We start from the raw sequence: 16929 nt of genomic DNA, 5'->3' as shown, positions 1-16929 counted from the left end.
TTCCCAATAACCATTAATATATGCAAACACTGGTCAAAATTTGCAACTTGCAGCCCCTCCCATGGGGACTGTGGGGGAGTAAGTCGTCCCCAAAGACATAGTAATAAGGTTTTTTGACTATGCTAAATAAAATGGCTATCTCAGAATTTTGATCCGACGACTTTGGGAAAAAAAATGAGCGTGGGAGGGGGCCTAGGCGCCCTCCGATTTTTTCGGTCACTTAAAAAGGGCACTAGAACTTTTCATTTCCGTTTGAATGAGCCCTCTTACAAAATTCTAGGACCACTGGGTCGATATGATCACCCCTGGGAAAAAAAACAAACAAAAAAAACAAACAAATAAACACGCATCCGTGATTTGTCTTCTGGCAAAAAATACAAAATTCCACATTTTTGTAGATAGGATCTTGGAACTTGTACAATAGGGTTCTCTGATACGCTGAATCTGATTGTGTGATTTTCATTAAGATTCTATGACTTTTAGGGGGTGTTTCACCCTAATTTCTAAAATAGGGCAGATTTTCTCAGGTTGATGAAACTTATATATTTAAAATCAGCATTAAAATGCGATTCTTTTGATGTAACTATTGTTATCAAAATTCAGTTTTTTAGAGTTTTGGTTACTATTGAGCCGGGTCGCTCCTTACTACAGTTCGTTACCACGAACTGTTTGATTTTAACAATAGTAGTGTCAGATAAGAACTGTAGTAAGGAGCGACCCGTCTCTATCGTAACCAAAACTCTAAAAAATGGAATTTTGATACAAATAGCTACATCAAAAGAATCGCATTTTAATGCTGATTTTAAATATATAAGTTTCATCAAGTTTAATTTTACCCATCAACAGTTACGAGCCTGAAAAACTTTGCCTCATTTTAGAAAATAGGGGGGAATAACCCCTAAAAGTAGTAAAATCTTAACGAAAATCACACCATCAGATTCAGCGTATCAGAGAACCTTACTATAGGAGTTTCAAGCTCCTATCTACAGAAGTGTGGAATTTTGTATTTTTTTGCCAGAAGGCAAGTCACGGATGCGTGTTTGTTTGTTTGTTGTTTTTTTTTTCCAGGATTGATCGTATCGACCCAGTGGTCCTAGAATCTTGCGAGAGGACTCATTCTATTGGAAACGAAAAGTTCTAGTGCCCTTTTTAAGTGACCAAAAAGTGACCAAAGGGCACCTAGGCCCCCTCCCACGCTAATTATTTTCCCAAAGTCACCGGATCAAAATTCTGAGATAGCCATTTTATTCAACGTAGTCGAAAAACTTATAACTATGTCTTTGGGGAAGACTTACTCCCCCCCCGCAGTCCCTTTGGGAGGGGCTACAAGTTACAAACTTTGACAAGTGCTTACATATAGTAATAGTTACTTGGAAGTGTACAGACGTTTTCAGGGGGATTTTGGGTTGGGGGGGGGGGGGTTTGAGAAGAGGGGGATATGTTGGAGAAACTTTCATTGGAGGAAATTATCATGGGACAAGAAAATTTCCATGAAGGGAGCGCAGGATTTTCTAGCATTATTTAAAAAAAAAAACAATGAAAATAAATACGAAAAAGTTTTTTCAACTGAAAGTAAGGAGCAGAATTAAAACTTAAAACGAACAGAAATTATAACGCATATGATGGGCTCACCTACTCCTAATACCTCGCTCCTTACGCTAAAGTTTTTTTAGTAATTTCAACTGTTTATTCTACGGCTTTTGTGACTCAGGGGTCATTCTTAAGAAATTGGGACAAAATTTAAGCTTTAGTGTAAAGAGCGAGGTAGTGACGAGGGGGTGAGCCCCCTTATATACGTAATAAAAACATGAGAATACAGAATTTCGTCGTAAGCTAATTTATAAGTTACGTATATCTTTTACTAATAAAAACATTCGTAAAATTTAAAAGTTCTAGTTGCCTTTCTAAGTATCCAAAAAACCGTAGGGCAAATAGGCCTCCTCCCCCACTCCTTTTTTCTCAAAGTACTTCAATCAGAACTATGAGGAAGCCATTTACCCAAAAAAATAGATATTTAAATTTCGTTTTAATTATTCACCTACGGAGAGCAAAAATCAAAACATGCATTGATTCACAAGCGTTCAGAAATTAAATAAAAAAACCCATTTTTTAACGGAAATTAAGAAGCGATAATAAAGCTTAAAACGAACAGAAACTAGACCTCAGTTGCCTGAGCAACAAGAAGTGTTGCGGCAACCTTTGTCCGGCTTCGCCGAATAAAGTGTTGCGAGAGCAACACTTTGGTTTTGTTTCTTTGCTATCGGTTAAACGCTGAAGTTGTCAGCCTATCGAAGTTTTTAAAACTTTATGTTCAAAGAAGAACGCGATCAGTAATCACATGATCAAAGGCTATTTCTCAGCGTTGAAAAAACAACAATAACAAAAGAATATCGAAAGAAGGGACTAAATTGATTTTGCAGCCAGTTGAACTTTATCCTTTTCAATCATAGACATCGTGACGGATCAAGACTTGGAACGATATCTTATATAATCTAGTTGGTATTATAAAGCTATCCGTAACTTTTCAGGATCAAAATACCATAGATGACACTCTATTAATTATTACGAAACTGCTTCGTTGTTTTACGTTATCGTTTGTACCCGTTGCCTAAACACTTAATTCTAGGTTACAGTGAGTATGGGTAGGCGACACCGACTAGCAAAAGTTACAAACCCTCTTCACTAAAGATGATTGTAGCCTAACAGACGATTATTACCTACAAGTCCTCTACATGTCTTACCACTGGATCCAAATCGGTCTTATCATCAAATACACTGGAAACAAATAATAGGTATACCAAATAGAAAAATTTGCAAACCCCTCACTGCCGAAGATGATTATGAGCTAATAGCTGACCTTTCCTTACAGGTCCCCTGCATGTCTCACAATTGGTATCAGCTTATTTTTGGTTTCAGTGTGTACCCTACTACTGAAGTTGTCAACCCCTTGAAACTTTCAAACTAGTATATCTCATGAAGGAATTTTTGTATCAAAAAATGGATGATATATACTTTAATCAGCTCATCGAGAGCTATAGATTGCCGTCGAAAAAAAAAAATTATATCTGTCTTAGTTCAAAAGTTGATTTTTTTCCGTAGGCCAACTTTCTAACGTCACCACTTAGAAAGGAGCAAAGGATAAGCTCCAATTTCTTTAGCAATGACAGAAGTTTTAAAGTTTAAGAGGTACATCTGATAACATTTCTCTACCTCAATCCCAAGTCTGATAAAACAAATGATAAACCCAGCGGAAATCACGGCAGCACTTTCGGACCCATGGGAAAATGCGGCTTTTTTGCTTCTGTAAATTTTTCTATTTATCACTCAAAGAAGATATATATAGTCCATCCTCAATTTGAAAGTGGTGCCTGCCTGCTTGTCTGCTAGAACGGAGCTTTCCACTCGAAAGCAGAAACATGGTTTGATGAAACGAAAGCTTGGCTGCACAACTTCCGATACTCCTCTCTGATATAGGCTACACAACTCCACTTCACTTAGCATACCATAGGCTCTGGCTCGTGGACAAGTAAAAACCATCTTTTTTGGCCCCAGGCAAGAGTTCTGCGGAGCTTTCCAAAATGTAATGCCATATTCATCAATCCGGCCTGAGGTACACACTTTCCGTAAAAACCGCACAGGTTAGACCCTTACCAGTTTCCAGGAATAAGCCGATATCGAAAAAAAAAGAAGATAAACCGGGACAAAGCCAAAGTGTTGCTCTCGCAAAAATTGATTAAAACTCTATTTACTATCCGACTTTCTACACGGGTAAAGCAATGCAAACCCTGTCCATTAACTACCTTGAATATAAAAAAGTTTGATTTATTATAAAATTCTAATTGTACAGGCTTTTATTTTTAATGTTTGCTTATCTAAATAAACGTATACTTAAATCATGCGTAGAAAAGAGTTTTGATCAGCAGTTTATAAAATAAATATCTTGTTTGTTGTCACGATCCAATCAAGCCATATTAAGAATCATTCAACCTCATTATACTTCAAGGATCTTTTTGGTATCCCTGAGTCATAATTTTAAATATATCCAATCCAGAACAGGCAAAAAACGTTCGACAAAAATAAAATGATAGTTGGTCCTGATAGGCGGTATGTTTGTCCCCTTTGTAAAGATGATGATGAAGATTTGGATCATTTTCTCCGGAAATGCTCGGTACTCTTGGATTTACGAGAAATGTATTTGCATGGGATTAATTTGATGCTTCCGGGTATTCTACAAAATAGTAACCCAACCACAATATTTCGAGTGGGAGTATATATAGATAAATCTTTAATAAGAAGAAAAAGTTTTATATGATTAATTTCTTTTGTAGTTAGATTAGGTAATTTTTGCGTTGAATTCTGTTTTTTTGTGCGTGTTAGTACTGTTGTTAATTTCCTTGCTTGTTTATTATTTATGTATATTTTTGTGTGTATATGGCCCACGGGTTTTTGAAATACACTTATCTATCTATCTATCTATATTTTGTCCTCCGTTAAATTTTCCTTAAAATTTTCAGCTGAGCCATTTAGGCCATTAATTTGTACCCTTAAGACTTGCAGAAATATCAAAGATACGTCCTTTTGACAACATAGATGCAGATACCGTCTTTTAATTCGTAAAATATCCTCCTCAAATTCCATACAACTTTCAAATTAATATCCTTTGAGGATTGCAGATACAATAATTTGACAGCAAGAACACACATAATCTCGTTGTATTTAATTCAACATTCTCTGGAAGTTTCAATAGAATATCTTTAGTTTTTCTTGAGATACTGCATATAAACTTTTTAAAAATTCTGAATGGAAAGATTTGTCTGTTTGTCACTTGAGCACCCTCTCTTTTCACAATGCTTTGAAAGTTCCAATTTTATACTCTCAGCAACATGCTTTTGTTGTCACCTTTGAAACAAACAGTGGGAAACACCGAAAATATGAAGAACAATAGGGATTATCTCAAAACAGTAGTATACAAATTAGAACGAATATTTCAACCCTATGTCTCTCCTCAGCAATGCAAAAATATATAAGAAGAAAAAAACTTAAAACAGGATAAAACAAATAAACTAAAATGAATTTTTTTTTTTCAAATCAGCCCCAGCAATCTTACCTCAGCGAAGTTCAACCAGAGTTCTGGTTGAGCTTCGCTGAGGTAAGGATGCTGGAACTGCCTTGAAAACAAATTTTCATTTTAGTTCTATTGATTTAATCCTGTCGTAAGTTTTTTTTCTTCGTATATTTTTTTATTTCTGAAGACCGCCCATGGACATAGGGTCAAAATATTCATTTTAATTTGTTTACCATTGTCTTAAGAAACTCCCTATTGCTCTTCTTGTTTTTGGTGTTTGTTATGGAAAGGCAGCGTGGTCTTCGTCGCTAATTAAACAGTGGGAACAAAGAATGCTGAACATGGCATAGTTGAAGAACTTAAGCAAAGTGGCGATGCTGATGGAGGCTAAAACAAAAAAAATAAACAGAATAAAGAATTCAAGAATGGATAACACTGTAAAGTTCTCCTGGGCGAGGGAAGGGTGCAAAAGCTAAAAAATCTTTCTTGATTGCCAGCCTAACTTTCAATTGTGTGCTCGAAAAATTTTCTATATTAACCAACAGCTATATATGTAAATTCCAAATGAACCCCTCACATCTTATTTGGCTAAAATATTTAAAAATATTTGATTCGAGAAAAAAAAAAGGCAGGGAATGAGATAAAATAAAACGTCTTCGCTTATGTTATGAAAGTAATATTTTGAATGTATTTCTCCTAGGGACATCGTCTAAAAAAAAAATTCAGACCTTAAGTAAATGTATATACAAAATAAGAAATACATCAAATGTGCTTCAGTCCAGCTGTTCTGGTGAACAATTAGATACTGTTTAAGATAACAATTTTCCAGCTGATCAATGATAGATAACTAAAAATTGTGCTTCTGGGCCATTCAGATAGGTCTAAATAAAAGTCAGAATGTTTTTGAACTTAAACTGGTGAAAGGAGCCTTCGTCGTTTTACTGATATTGGATAAGTTCATTTTGCAACGAGTTTTCAGTAATAGCTGGGTGAATATTCACAATTCACTAATTTTTGATTATTCACCATTGGTGATGAAAAATTAAATTATTTGATCTTCTTATTTGTATGTTTTGTTTTTGTGTCCCTGTGTCGGGGATTGCCTCCCACGCCACTCCTGCCCGATATTTATATATTTACTTATCCTTGTTACTTCAATTTATGAGTTTTTTTCTTCTTTTTTGCTTGTATTTTGCCGTGATAAATTTTGGAATCGCTATTATGATGAGATGTTGATGTTTTTTCTATGTTCTTGCGCTCTCCCAGCCTTATGAGCTCTGCTTTCTGTTGGGGCATAATATTGTTTTTGTATTTTTTATGTTTAATAAAGAAAAAGTTGAAAGTTGAAAGTTGAAGATGAATAGAATCATTTCGGTTATTTATTTGCAGATTAGAATCGTTAACCAGAACTGTTCGAGTTCTAGCATCACAAGGAATTCGCTTAGACTCAAGAGCAGGTGATATTAATGCAAATGCATGGAATGACATAAAGTTTGTTTCAACGGGTGGCTCTGTAAGTTTCCTTTTTTTTTGCATTTATAGTTAAAATATTTGGTTGACGGTCAATTTTTTATATGTAGACTCAATTTGATCGTTTTAAATTTATTAATTAAAAAAACTTTCCGAAAAATAAGTTTTCTAAAGAAAAGTAAACGACGTTTTAAACTTAATATAAGAAGAAATAGAAACCTACAATATGTCAAATACAGAACAACAAGTAATTGCTATTAAAGAGTAAATGTGAAACCCAAAACGAACAGAAATTAAATAAACAATTATAGCAAACAAACAATAATTACTGATATAAATGAGTCAATAAACCTCAAAACGAGTGAAACTTAGATTAAATATGCCAGCTTGAAACTAACAAAAATCTCTACAAAGAAGAGTTTGGGTTTTTCTTCTTTCTTTAACTGTAAAAGTCTTCCCCCCAGGCTCTTGGGGACCCCTAAGTTTTTATTATTTGAACTTCGAACATTTTTGAAAAAAATAGATCTCTCAAAATTTTGATTGGATGTATTTGGTGAAAAAGGTTTTTTTGGGGGGGGGAGGGCTAGTTACCCTCTGAGTACTTTTGACTCTTGAGAAGAGCACTAGAAATTCTGATTTACAATCGACTAATTCCCCACCAAATTTTATGCGACCATCCCTTCCATAAAAACCTTGCAAGCCCCCAAGGAACATTTTACAACACTTGCCCCGGATTCTGGGGGGGGGCTGTTTCATCCCTGGAGTTTTTGCTATATTATATTCAGTCCGTTTTGAATAAAGTGGCAATGTAAAAATTCGATCAGACGTATTTGTGGAGAAAAGGTCGGGAAGGAGGGGGGCTATTCGCCATCGAATTATTTTTTTACTATTAAAAGGTGAATTAGAGATTTCAATTTCTAGTCATTTGAGTCCCCTCAAAAGTTTTATACGACCTTTCTTCCATAAAAGCCTTATATGCCCCAACGGCATAAGTTACAACCCTTCCTCTGGCTCTCGGGAGAGGGGGGGGGGTCATTTGTTGACGACGAAGTTTAGTTAATCGTTACAATATTTCAAACAAACTTGCTATCTAAAAAAATCATTTGATGCATTTGTGTAAAAGAGGGTGTTTTTGTCCGGGGGAGGGGGATAGATGACCTTTGTTTACTTTTGACTCACAAAAAGGTAACTAGAACGTTCTATTTCTAATCAAATGAGCCACCTGTTGAAGTTTGTACGAATACCTCTTACATAAAAGCCTTATATGCCTCTGAGGAATAGCTTAAAACACTTGCCCCCGGGCTGTGGGGGGTTTTGTCGACTCAGTAGTTTTTGCTATCTGATGCTTGAACTACACTCAAAATTTGGATTAAATGTATTTGGGAGGAAAAGGCTAGGGGAGTCTAGTTCCCCTCGGTCTTTTTTGGCTCCTAAGAAAGTGAATTAGAACTCAATTTGCAATCAAATGAGCCCTCTCCGAAGTTTATACGAGGATCCCTTCCATAAGAACCTTATATGCCCCTGGAGCATAATTTACAACGCCTGCCCCTGGGCATTTAGGGTTGCGTCGACATCAGAGTTTTGTTATCTTACCTTTGAACTATATTTAACTGAATTGCTATCTCAAATATTTTATTGGATGGATTTGAGGGGGAAAAGGACAGGAGAGACTAGTTGCCCTTGGCCTTCATTTGACTCTTAAAAAACGAGCTATAATTTTCAGTTTCCAATCAAGTGAGCCCTCTCTGACATTTATACAAGCATTCCTTTGATAACATTCTTATATGTCCCGTGGAAAAAACTTACAACGCCTGCCCACGGGCCCTGGGGTTTGTGTCGACGCGGGAGTTTTTGTTATCTGACCTTTGAACTTTTAAAAAAAAAAATGCTATATAAATATTTGTATCGGATGAGTTTGAGAAAAAAAAAAGCGCACGGAAGGACTAGTTGCCCTCTAATCTTTAATGACTCTTAAGAAGTAAACTAGAACTTTCAATTACCTTTTAAATGAGCCCTCCCTGAAGTTTATACGATTATCCCTTCCATAAGAACCATATTTGCCCATAGGGCATTGCTTAAAATCCCTGCCCCCAGGCCTGGGGGGATCGAAAACGAAGTTTTTCTGATCTGACCTTTGAACTGTTTTTAATAAAACAGATGTTTCCGAAATTTCTATCGGATGGGCTTGGGGAAAAAAGGGCGCGGGATAGGGGTTAGTTGCCATCTGATCTCTTTTGAATCTTAAGAAGTGAAGTAGAATTTTTAATTTCCATTCAAATGGGCCCTCGCTGAAGTTTAAAAGAGAATCCCTTTCATAAGAACCTTGCCGTCGCTTGGGATGTATGCGGAGGTCAAGGAGAATCGGGGCGAAGAAATTTGCCTAAAAATTGGATTGGGTCCAGAAGATTTGAAATGGGTAATGTATGTAAGGAGGAATTTTATGCCTCATGTAGAACGTAGGAAATATTTAGGGAGAAATAGATTGAGGGATGGTCCTTACAATTGCCCTATGTGTGGAGAGATGGATAAGTCTTTGCATCATTTTTAGGAGACTGTAGGGAGTTGAGGAAGTTGCGCTTGGAAATATTTGGCAGGGAGGTTCGGGGAGAAATTGGATTTTGTGAATTTTGAGAAGTAGAAGTTAATTAAATATAAATATTATTGGAAATTTCTTCCGGGTAGGTATGACGTATAGTGATGATTTTCTTAAATAATTAGTTTAAGTGTCTTTTCAGTCTATGTTTTGGACTTTCGTGTGAATACATCTATTTATCTATCTATAAGCCACTAGGGCAGAACTCACACCGCCTGCCCCTGGGCCCTTGGAGGTTGTGTTGACACCGGAGCTTTTGGTATCCGACCTTTGAACTATTTGTAACAAAATGACTATATCAAAATTTTTATCTGTTGCAAATTGGGAAAACGGGGCGTCGGGGAGTAGTTGCCCTCCGATTTCTTTTGACTTTAAAAAACTGAACTCGAACTTTCAATTTTCAATCAAATTAGCCGTCTCTGAAGTTTATACGAACATCTTTTACATAACAACCATATATGCCCTCAGGGCATAACTTGAACCGCCTACCACTGGGCCCGAGGGATTGTGTCGAACCCGGAGATCTCGTCATATGATCTTTGAACTATATTAAAGAAATTGCTATCTCAAAGTTCTTATCGAATGGGTTTGAAGAAAATAGGGCGTGGAGGAAGGGTGGCTATTTGCCTTCCAATATCTTTTGATTCTTAAAAGTTAACTAGAATTTGTAATTTCCAAATAAATGAGCCCTCTCCAACGTTTATACGAGCATCCCTTCCATAAGAACCATACATGCCCCCAGAGCATAACTTACAACGCCCGCCCGCGGTCCCTGGATAGTTTTGTTAACACAAGAGTTTTCTTTGTCTGACCTTTGAACTATTTTTAACAAAAGGGCTATCTCAAATTTTTATCCGATCGGATTGGGAAAAAGGGCGTAGGGGCTATTTGCCCTCAAATCTCTCTTGACCTTTAAATAGTGAACTACAACTTTCAATTTCTAATCAAATGAGCCCTCATTTAAGTTTATATGAGCATCCCTTCCATAAACACCATATACATCCCCCGGGATATAACTTACAACACCTGTCCCCGGGCCCATTTTGTCGATTCCTTGTCTGACCTTTGAACTATTCGTAAGAAAATGGCTTTTTAAAAATTTTTATTGGATCGGACTGGGGAATAAAGGGCCTGGGGGGAGGGTTGCCCTCAGATATCTCTTGTCTCTTAAAGAGTGAACTAGAACTTTCAATTTCTAATCAAATAAGCCCTCTTTGAAGTTTATATGAGCACCCCTTCTATAAAAACCATATACGCTCCCAGAACATAACTTACAACACCTGTTCCCGGGCCCTTGGGGGTTGTGTCGACACTGGAATTTTTAATTGGATTCTTACACTTTTAATCGGGTTGGTTTGGTGGAAAAAAAGGCGTGAAAGGGATAGTTGCCCTCCGATCTCTTTTAACTCTTAAAAAGTGAACTAGAACTTTCAATATCCAATCAAATAAACCCTCTAAGAAACCTATACGAGCATTACTTCCATAAGAACGATATTTGCCACCAGAGCATAACTTACAACGCCTGCCCACGGTCCCTGGGGGGTTGTGTCGACACAGGAGTTTTCCTAGTCTGACCTTTGAACTATTTTTAACAAAAGGGCTTTGTCAAATCTTTTATTGTATGGGATGGGAGAAAAAGAGCGTGAAGGGGCTAGTTACCCTCAGATCTCTTTTTGACCCTTAAATAGTGAACTCGAACTTTCAATTTCTAATCAAATAAGCCCTCCTTGAAGTTTATGTGAGTATCCCTTCCATAAGAAACATATACACCTCAGGACATAACTTACAACGACTGTCCCCAAGCCCTTGGGGGTTTTGTCGACACTGGAAATTTTGCTATCCAATTTTTCAACTATTTGAAAAAAATGGCTATCTCAAACTTTTAATCCGATGGGTTTTGGGAAGAATGGCGCGGAGGGGCTACTTGCCCTTCGAACTCTTTTGACTCTTAAAAAGTTAGCTAGAACTTTCAATTTCCAATCAAATGAGGTCTCTAAGAAGTCTATTCGAGCATCCCTTCCATAAGAACGACATATGCCCATAGGGCACAATTTAGAACACTTGCTCCCGGGCCCTGGGGTTATGTCGACACTGGAATTTTTCTTATCTGACAGCTGTCTTAAAATTTTATCTAATGGGTTTGGGGAAAAAAGCGTGTGGTGGGGGGGGGCTTGTTGCCCTCGGATTTCTTTCGATTCTTAAAAAAAGTGAACTAGAACTTTCAATTTGCAATCACATGATCCCCCTCTGAAGTTTACACAAGCATCCCTTTCATAAAAAACCATATATTTCCCCTAGGCATAACTTACACCGCCTGCCCCCGGGCCCTGGGGGTTTTGTCGACACCTGAGTTTTCGTTATGTGACCTTTGAACAATTTTTAACGAAATGAATATCTCAAAATTTTATTGAATTCATTTGGGGGGAAAAGGGCGTGTGAGGGGGGGGGGAGGTTGGAGGGCTAGTTATCCTCCGACCCTTTTTGACTCTTAAAAAGGGTACTAAAACATTTGATTTTCAATCGACTGAGCCCCGTTCTGAAGTTTATGTGACGATCCCTTCCATATGGAACTTTCTATTGATTGGAACTTTCTTTTTCCAATCAAACGAGCCCTCTGAAGTTTACACGAAAATCCCTTAAATAAGAACCATATATTCCTCAAGGACATAATTTACAACGCCTGCCCCTAGACCCTGGGATTGTTTGGCCCCGGATTTGTTTTATATGATTTGTAAACTATTTTAAAAAATGGCGATATAAAAGTTCTTATGGGATTGAATTGAGAAAAAAGGCGTGGAGGGGGGGATAGTGTCCCTCTGTTCTGTTTTAACTCTAAAAAAGTGAGCTAGAGCTTTCAATTTCCAATCAAAGGAGCTGTTTCTGAAGCTTAACGAAAATCTCTTCCATAATAACCATTTATGCCCCCTGGGCATAACTTATAACGACACTTGAGCCTTTGTTATATAGTCTTTGAACTATTTTGAACAAAATGGCTATCTAAATATTTTTATCAGATACATTTGGGAAAGAAGGGTGTGGGGGGCTAATTGCCCTCTGATTACTTTCAACATTTAAAATGAGCACTAGAACTACCAATTTCGAATCGAATGAGCCCCCTCCGAAGTTTATGCGACTACTCCTTCCATATGAAGTGACTCTGGTAAATTTTTTTTAGATAAATAATAAAACATTGGAGTCACATGGCAATAGGCAACGCTATAGCGTTGCTTGTGATTACAAAAAAGGAAAGATGATAATTGCTCAGCCAGCTTTATTAGAAAACTGATTAAGGCAGATGACAAAAAAAATCTGTGAAGCTGAAAAAATCACAGTCACCTTGAGATTTAAGCTGGAAGTTCTGGTGGAACTCGAAATTTTCTCTAGTCCTCTAAGAAAAATCCAAGAAAAAAGTTGCTTTTAAGTATTTGACTAAAGATAGTACTGTTAATACATTATCCTGTTTTTTTTTTGTTTTTTTTTAGCAAGCACAATTTTCAAAATGATTCAAAAATATACGTTGGCTGCTGCAAAAAATCCTCCATCTCTCATGCCTTATATAAAACAATAGCGAAACGGTTCATTCAGAGGTAGAGACCGTAAGGAAAGGAAGAGGAAGTGGAAGATACCTAATGAAGATATTTCATCAGGTATCCAGAAAATCAACCACCAGATTAAGTTTAAGTAAAACAACATTTGTTTAGTGGGCAATTAAGGAGTATTTGGAGGCTATGTTTGTAAATATTATATTTGAAACGTTACACACCTTTGTCGTAAACGAGTTAATGTAAAGGCAGATACGAGAACCTTCGATTGTTCTTAGTGGATTGTACGTAGTCTGTCAAAATTTTAGCATAAAGAGCGAGGTATTCAGGAGGAGATAAATACCTTGCTCTTTATGCTAAAATATTTTTAGTAATTTCAGCTATTTATTCTACGGCCTTTCTGATTCAGGGGTCATTCTTAAAGAATTGGGACAAAACTTAAGATTTAGTGTAAAAGGCGAGGTATTAACGAGGGGACAAACCCCCTCATATACACAATAAAAACATAAGAATATAAAAGTTTGTTACGTAAGTTAATTCTTAAGTTACGTATATTTTTTACTAATAAAAACGTTCGTTAAAAATTAAAAGTTCTAGTTGCCTTTTTAAGTAACCGAAAAATTGGAGGGCAACTAGGCCTCCTTTCCCACCCCTTATTTCTCAAAATCGTCTGATCAAAACAAAGAGAAAGCCGTTTAGCCAAAAAAAAAAAATACAAATTTCATTTTAATAATATATGTGCGGAGAGCCAAAATCAAAAATGCATTAATTCAAAAACGTTCAGAAATCAAATAAAAAAACTAGTTTTTTAAACTGAAAGTAAGGAGCGATATTAAAACGTAAAACGAACAGAAGTTACTCCCTATATGAAATGGGTTGTCCCCTCCGCAATCCCTCGCTCTTTACGCTAAAGTTTGACTCTTTGCCACAATTCTACTTTTTAAAACAATTAAAAACTTTAGCACAAAGAGCGAGGGATTGCGGAGGTGACAACCTATTTCATATACGGAGTAATTTCCGTTCGTTTTAAGTTTAATATCGCTCCTTACTTTCAGTTTAAAAAACTAGTTTTGTTTATTTAATCCTTAACAAGAGTTTTAAGATTTCCTTTCTTTACATCATTTGAAGCAAGCTAAAAACTGGTTTTAAAGAGCCCCTAAGTAAAGCATTAAAAAATGTATTACATGCGAGGTAGGCAAACGAGAACCACGATAGTTTTATCAGCTTAAGTTCCGTGGGAAACTTAAGGAGTGAATGGAAAGCGAACATACAGAAGACAGAAAAAAAAATAATGAGGAATTAACTAAAAGGTGAGATAGTATAAAAAACTCCTTTGAAGAAGATTGTGATACTTTAAGAATTCTTTTCTCTCGTTAATTTTGAAAATGTACAGTCAAGTAATTAATTTTTGTGCTTCCAATGTATTTTCAATTTTCCAATCCTCTCTGCTCACTCACAGAATCAGTTGCAAATCACGACCATTTACCACGCCATCTATAAGAGTCTAAGTTGAATATGTAAATTTAGATATCGGATACTATAAAAAAAAATCCCTTAGTAAAAAATGGTTGAATTTCGTCATTTCACTTTTCCTGTTAAACATATTAAAAAAAAACATGATGCCTTTTGAATCCCCCTGGTTTACATTAAAAGCACATCGAACTAATATAAAAGCTTCCTCATACATTTTCAGAAAATACGGATGCAATTTGTTTGGCTGGTAATTTAGGACCAAGAGAAATATAAAATCAGGATGTAAGCTTTCATATTCCTTTACATAAGAAATTCTGTTAATATAAAAGATGGCATGGCAGTATCCCCTATGCATGAGGTGCTCCCAGGGCTCTTTGGGAACTGTATCCCTTAAATCATTTCTCAGCTGTAACGAGTATTATAGCTTGTCTCATAAAATTGTACAGAAACATTATTTGTTTCCACATTCATTGTTGTTATAGCAAATGAAAATTCACCAGTAGCATGTAGCCTATGCCTAAATAGATGGAGTGTCTTGAGTTCCTAAATTAGCTACCTGCTTTCTAAAATTTTGCTTTCGATGGGATTCAAATACTCGGCCCAGAAGAATTAAGTATGGGTTTACCAGATTTAACCCTGGGATTCCACTGATGTGATTTCATGCAACATTGGCCGTTTTTGCGTTATTAATCAAATTTTCTCCGTTTTTTGCTTCACGTTTATAAGATTCATGGCCCTTCAGCCAGGAAGTGCAATAGGGGGTGGTCGGGGCAGCCATCCCGTGGTTTTGCACAACCTTCCTGTTTACTATCCCCTGATTTGTGCAAGTACCCATTTAGAGCTGGGTTGACTCCGGCTGAGCTTACATAGTCACTCTACGTCTCAAACCAAATAACCAGCCACGCCATTTTTCTGGTATACCATACAAAGACCTTTGCTAAGGCTCTTTTATTAACAGAATTGAAACCTGGCTCATAATCTACAAAACTGAGGACAAAAGGTGTTTGAAAACTAAGGCGATTATCAATAATTAACCTAAGAGTGAAAAATCTGGTCGACAAATTCTGTACCTTTTTTAAAACCGCACTGTTCTTCTTTTAAAACTTTGTCTATAGCATCTGTGTGTCAAAAAAGCATCATATTATAAAGTAATTTGCCGCCTAAAAGGACCATACTAATGCCTCCATAATTACGACATTCACTCGTACACCTTTCTTATACTTTGGTTTAATTAAGGTTCACCTAAACTCGTTAGGTAATTCCCCTTTTTCAAAAAATCATATTCATAATATTCAAAACCGCACTGTTCTTCTTTTTAAACTTTGTCTATAGCATATGTGTGTCAAAAAAGCATCATATTATAAAGTAATTTGCCGCCTAGAGAGACCATATTAATGCCTCCATAATTACGACACTCACTCTTACACCTTTCTTATACTTTGGTTTAATTAAGGTTCACCTAAACTCGTTAGGTACTTCCCCTTTTTCAAAAAATCATATTCATAATATTCAGTAACGCATGTCTAATCACAGAGCCACCTTATTTAAGAATTTCATTTACCACCCTATCAGTACCTGGAGCCTTATCATTTTTTAGTCCTTTTTGTACCGTCTCTAATTCTTCCTCACAAAATAAATCTTCCTTCACATCAAAGGTATCACAATTTTTTCATTTTTCTCTATATCTTTTCTTGCAACTATATCTTGGTTTAGCACGTTCATAAAATGTTCCGGCGAACTCTCTTTACCATCACTCTTTCTTTATCACTAATTATTGCACCGCTCCTATCTTTAACTGGGACAAGTCCGGAGTGAGTATCCCCTCTGAATTTCCTAACGTGCCAGTACATACAATATTTGACTATTATGCCGTCTAGCTGCAACTACCAGATCCTCTTCAATTTTATCCATGGCCTCCACTTAACACCTTCTTAGTTCAAATTTTATGACTTTTTCCTCTTTATGACTATTTTATGACTTTTTACGGTACTTATATGACTTTTTGTCATATTATCTATAGCTCATATAATTCTTGTACAATCCCCTTCTCCTCTCTACTAAACATACTGCTTTTTCACAAATATTCCTAGCTGCAGTCTTAAATATTTTCCCTAAGGCACCATCAGCAACTTCACAAATTGATTTCTAAGAGTATTGCAACCGTCTTCTGCATTGTCAAATGTTAAACTTTCAAGTCTAGTATTCAGTTGTTCCTGTAAATTTTCTCTCGAATTCTCATCCTGGAGCCTACAAGCTTCATAACATTCGTGGATGTAGTTACCCTTCCGAAGTTTTTACTTCAAATTAACCCTAGACACTACTAGATTGTGATCTCTGTTTTGACATCAATAACAGCACTACTATATACCCTAGTATCTTGTATTGATCCTGCCAGTCTCTTGTTTACTTTAACATAATCAGTAGGGTTTGCTGTCTTAACATCACGAGGATACCATGTCAACTTACGGGCCATTTTATTACCAAGCACTATATTGGTTATAAATAGATTGTTATATATACAAAATTGCAAAAGTCTGTTGCCATTACTCTTTTGTTTTCCAAATTTACCAAGGCTGGGATACCATCTATCCCTATTTATACAGACCTGGGCATTAAGATCTTCTTTCAAAAACACCATAGTTTTACCTGGGACCCCGTCTATTTGCTCCTGTGACTGTAAGTAAAATTCATATGAGTCACTAGTATCTCCGTCAGTTAAACAGGGGTATATACTACTATAACTGATACCCAAAGCTTTTTAGTCATAAGAAGAGCTATTAGTATTC

The 16929-nt window shown here is 36.4% G+C and overlaps 1 protein-coding gene across 1 annotated transcript in view; it reads left to right on the top strand.

The window, feature by feature from the left end:
- LOC136036477 (delta-sarcoglycan-like) overlaps nucleotides 1–16929 on the top strand; it is an 89540-nt gene that overhangs the window by 65389 nt on the left and 7222 nt on the right. Inside the window, exon 5 of the mRNA XM_065718738.1 lies at nucleotides 6455–6578. Within this exon, the coding sequence (XP_065574810.1) occupies nucleotides 6455–6578 (124 nt within the window). The remainder of the gene's footprint in view (nucleotides 1–6454; nucleotides 6579–16929) is intronic.

The sequence above is a fragment of the Artemia franciscana genome, chromosome 15 (genome assembly GCF_032884065.1).
Source record: "Artemia franciscana chromosome 15, ASM3288406v1, whole genome shotgun sequence".
Taxonomy (NCBI): Eukaryota; Metazoa; Arthropoda; class Branchiopoda; order Anostraca; family Artemiidae; genus Artemia; species Artemia franciscana.
Note: the sequence above shows the minus strand (reverse complement) of the source record. Positions and strands in the feature narration are given on the sequence as shown.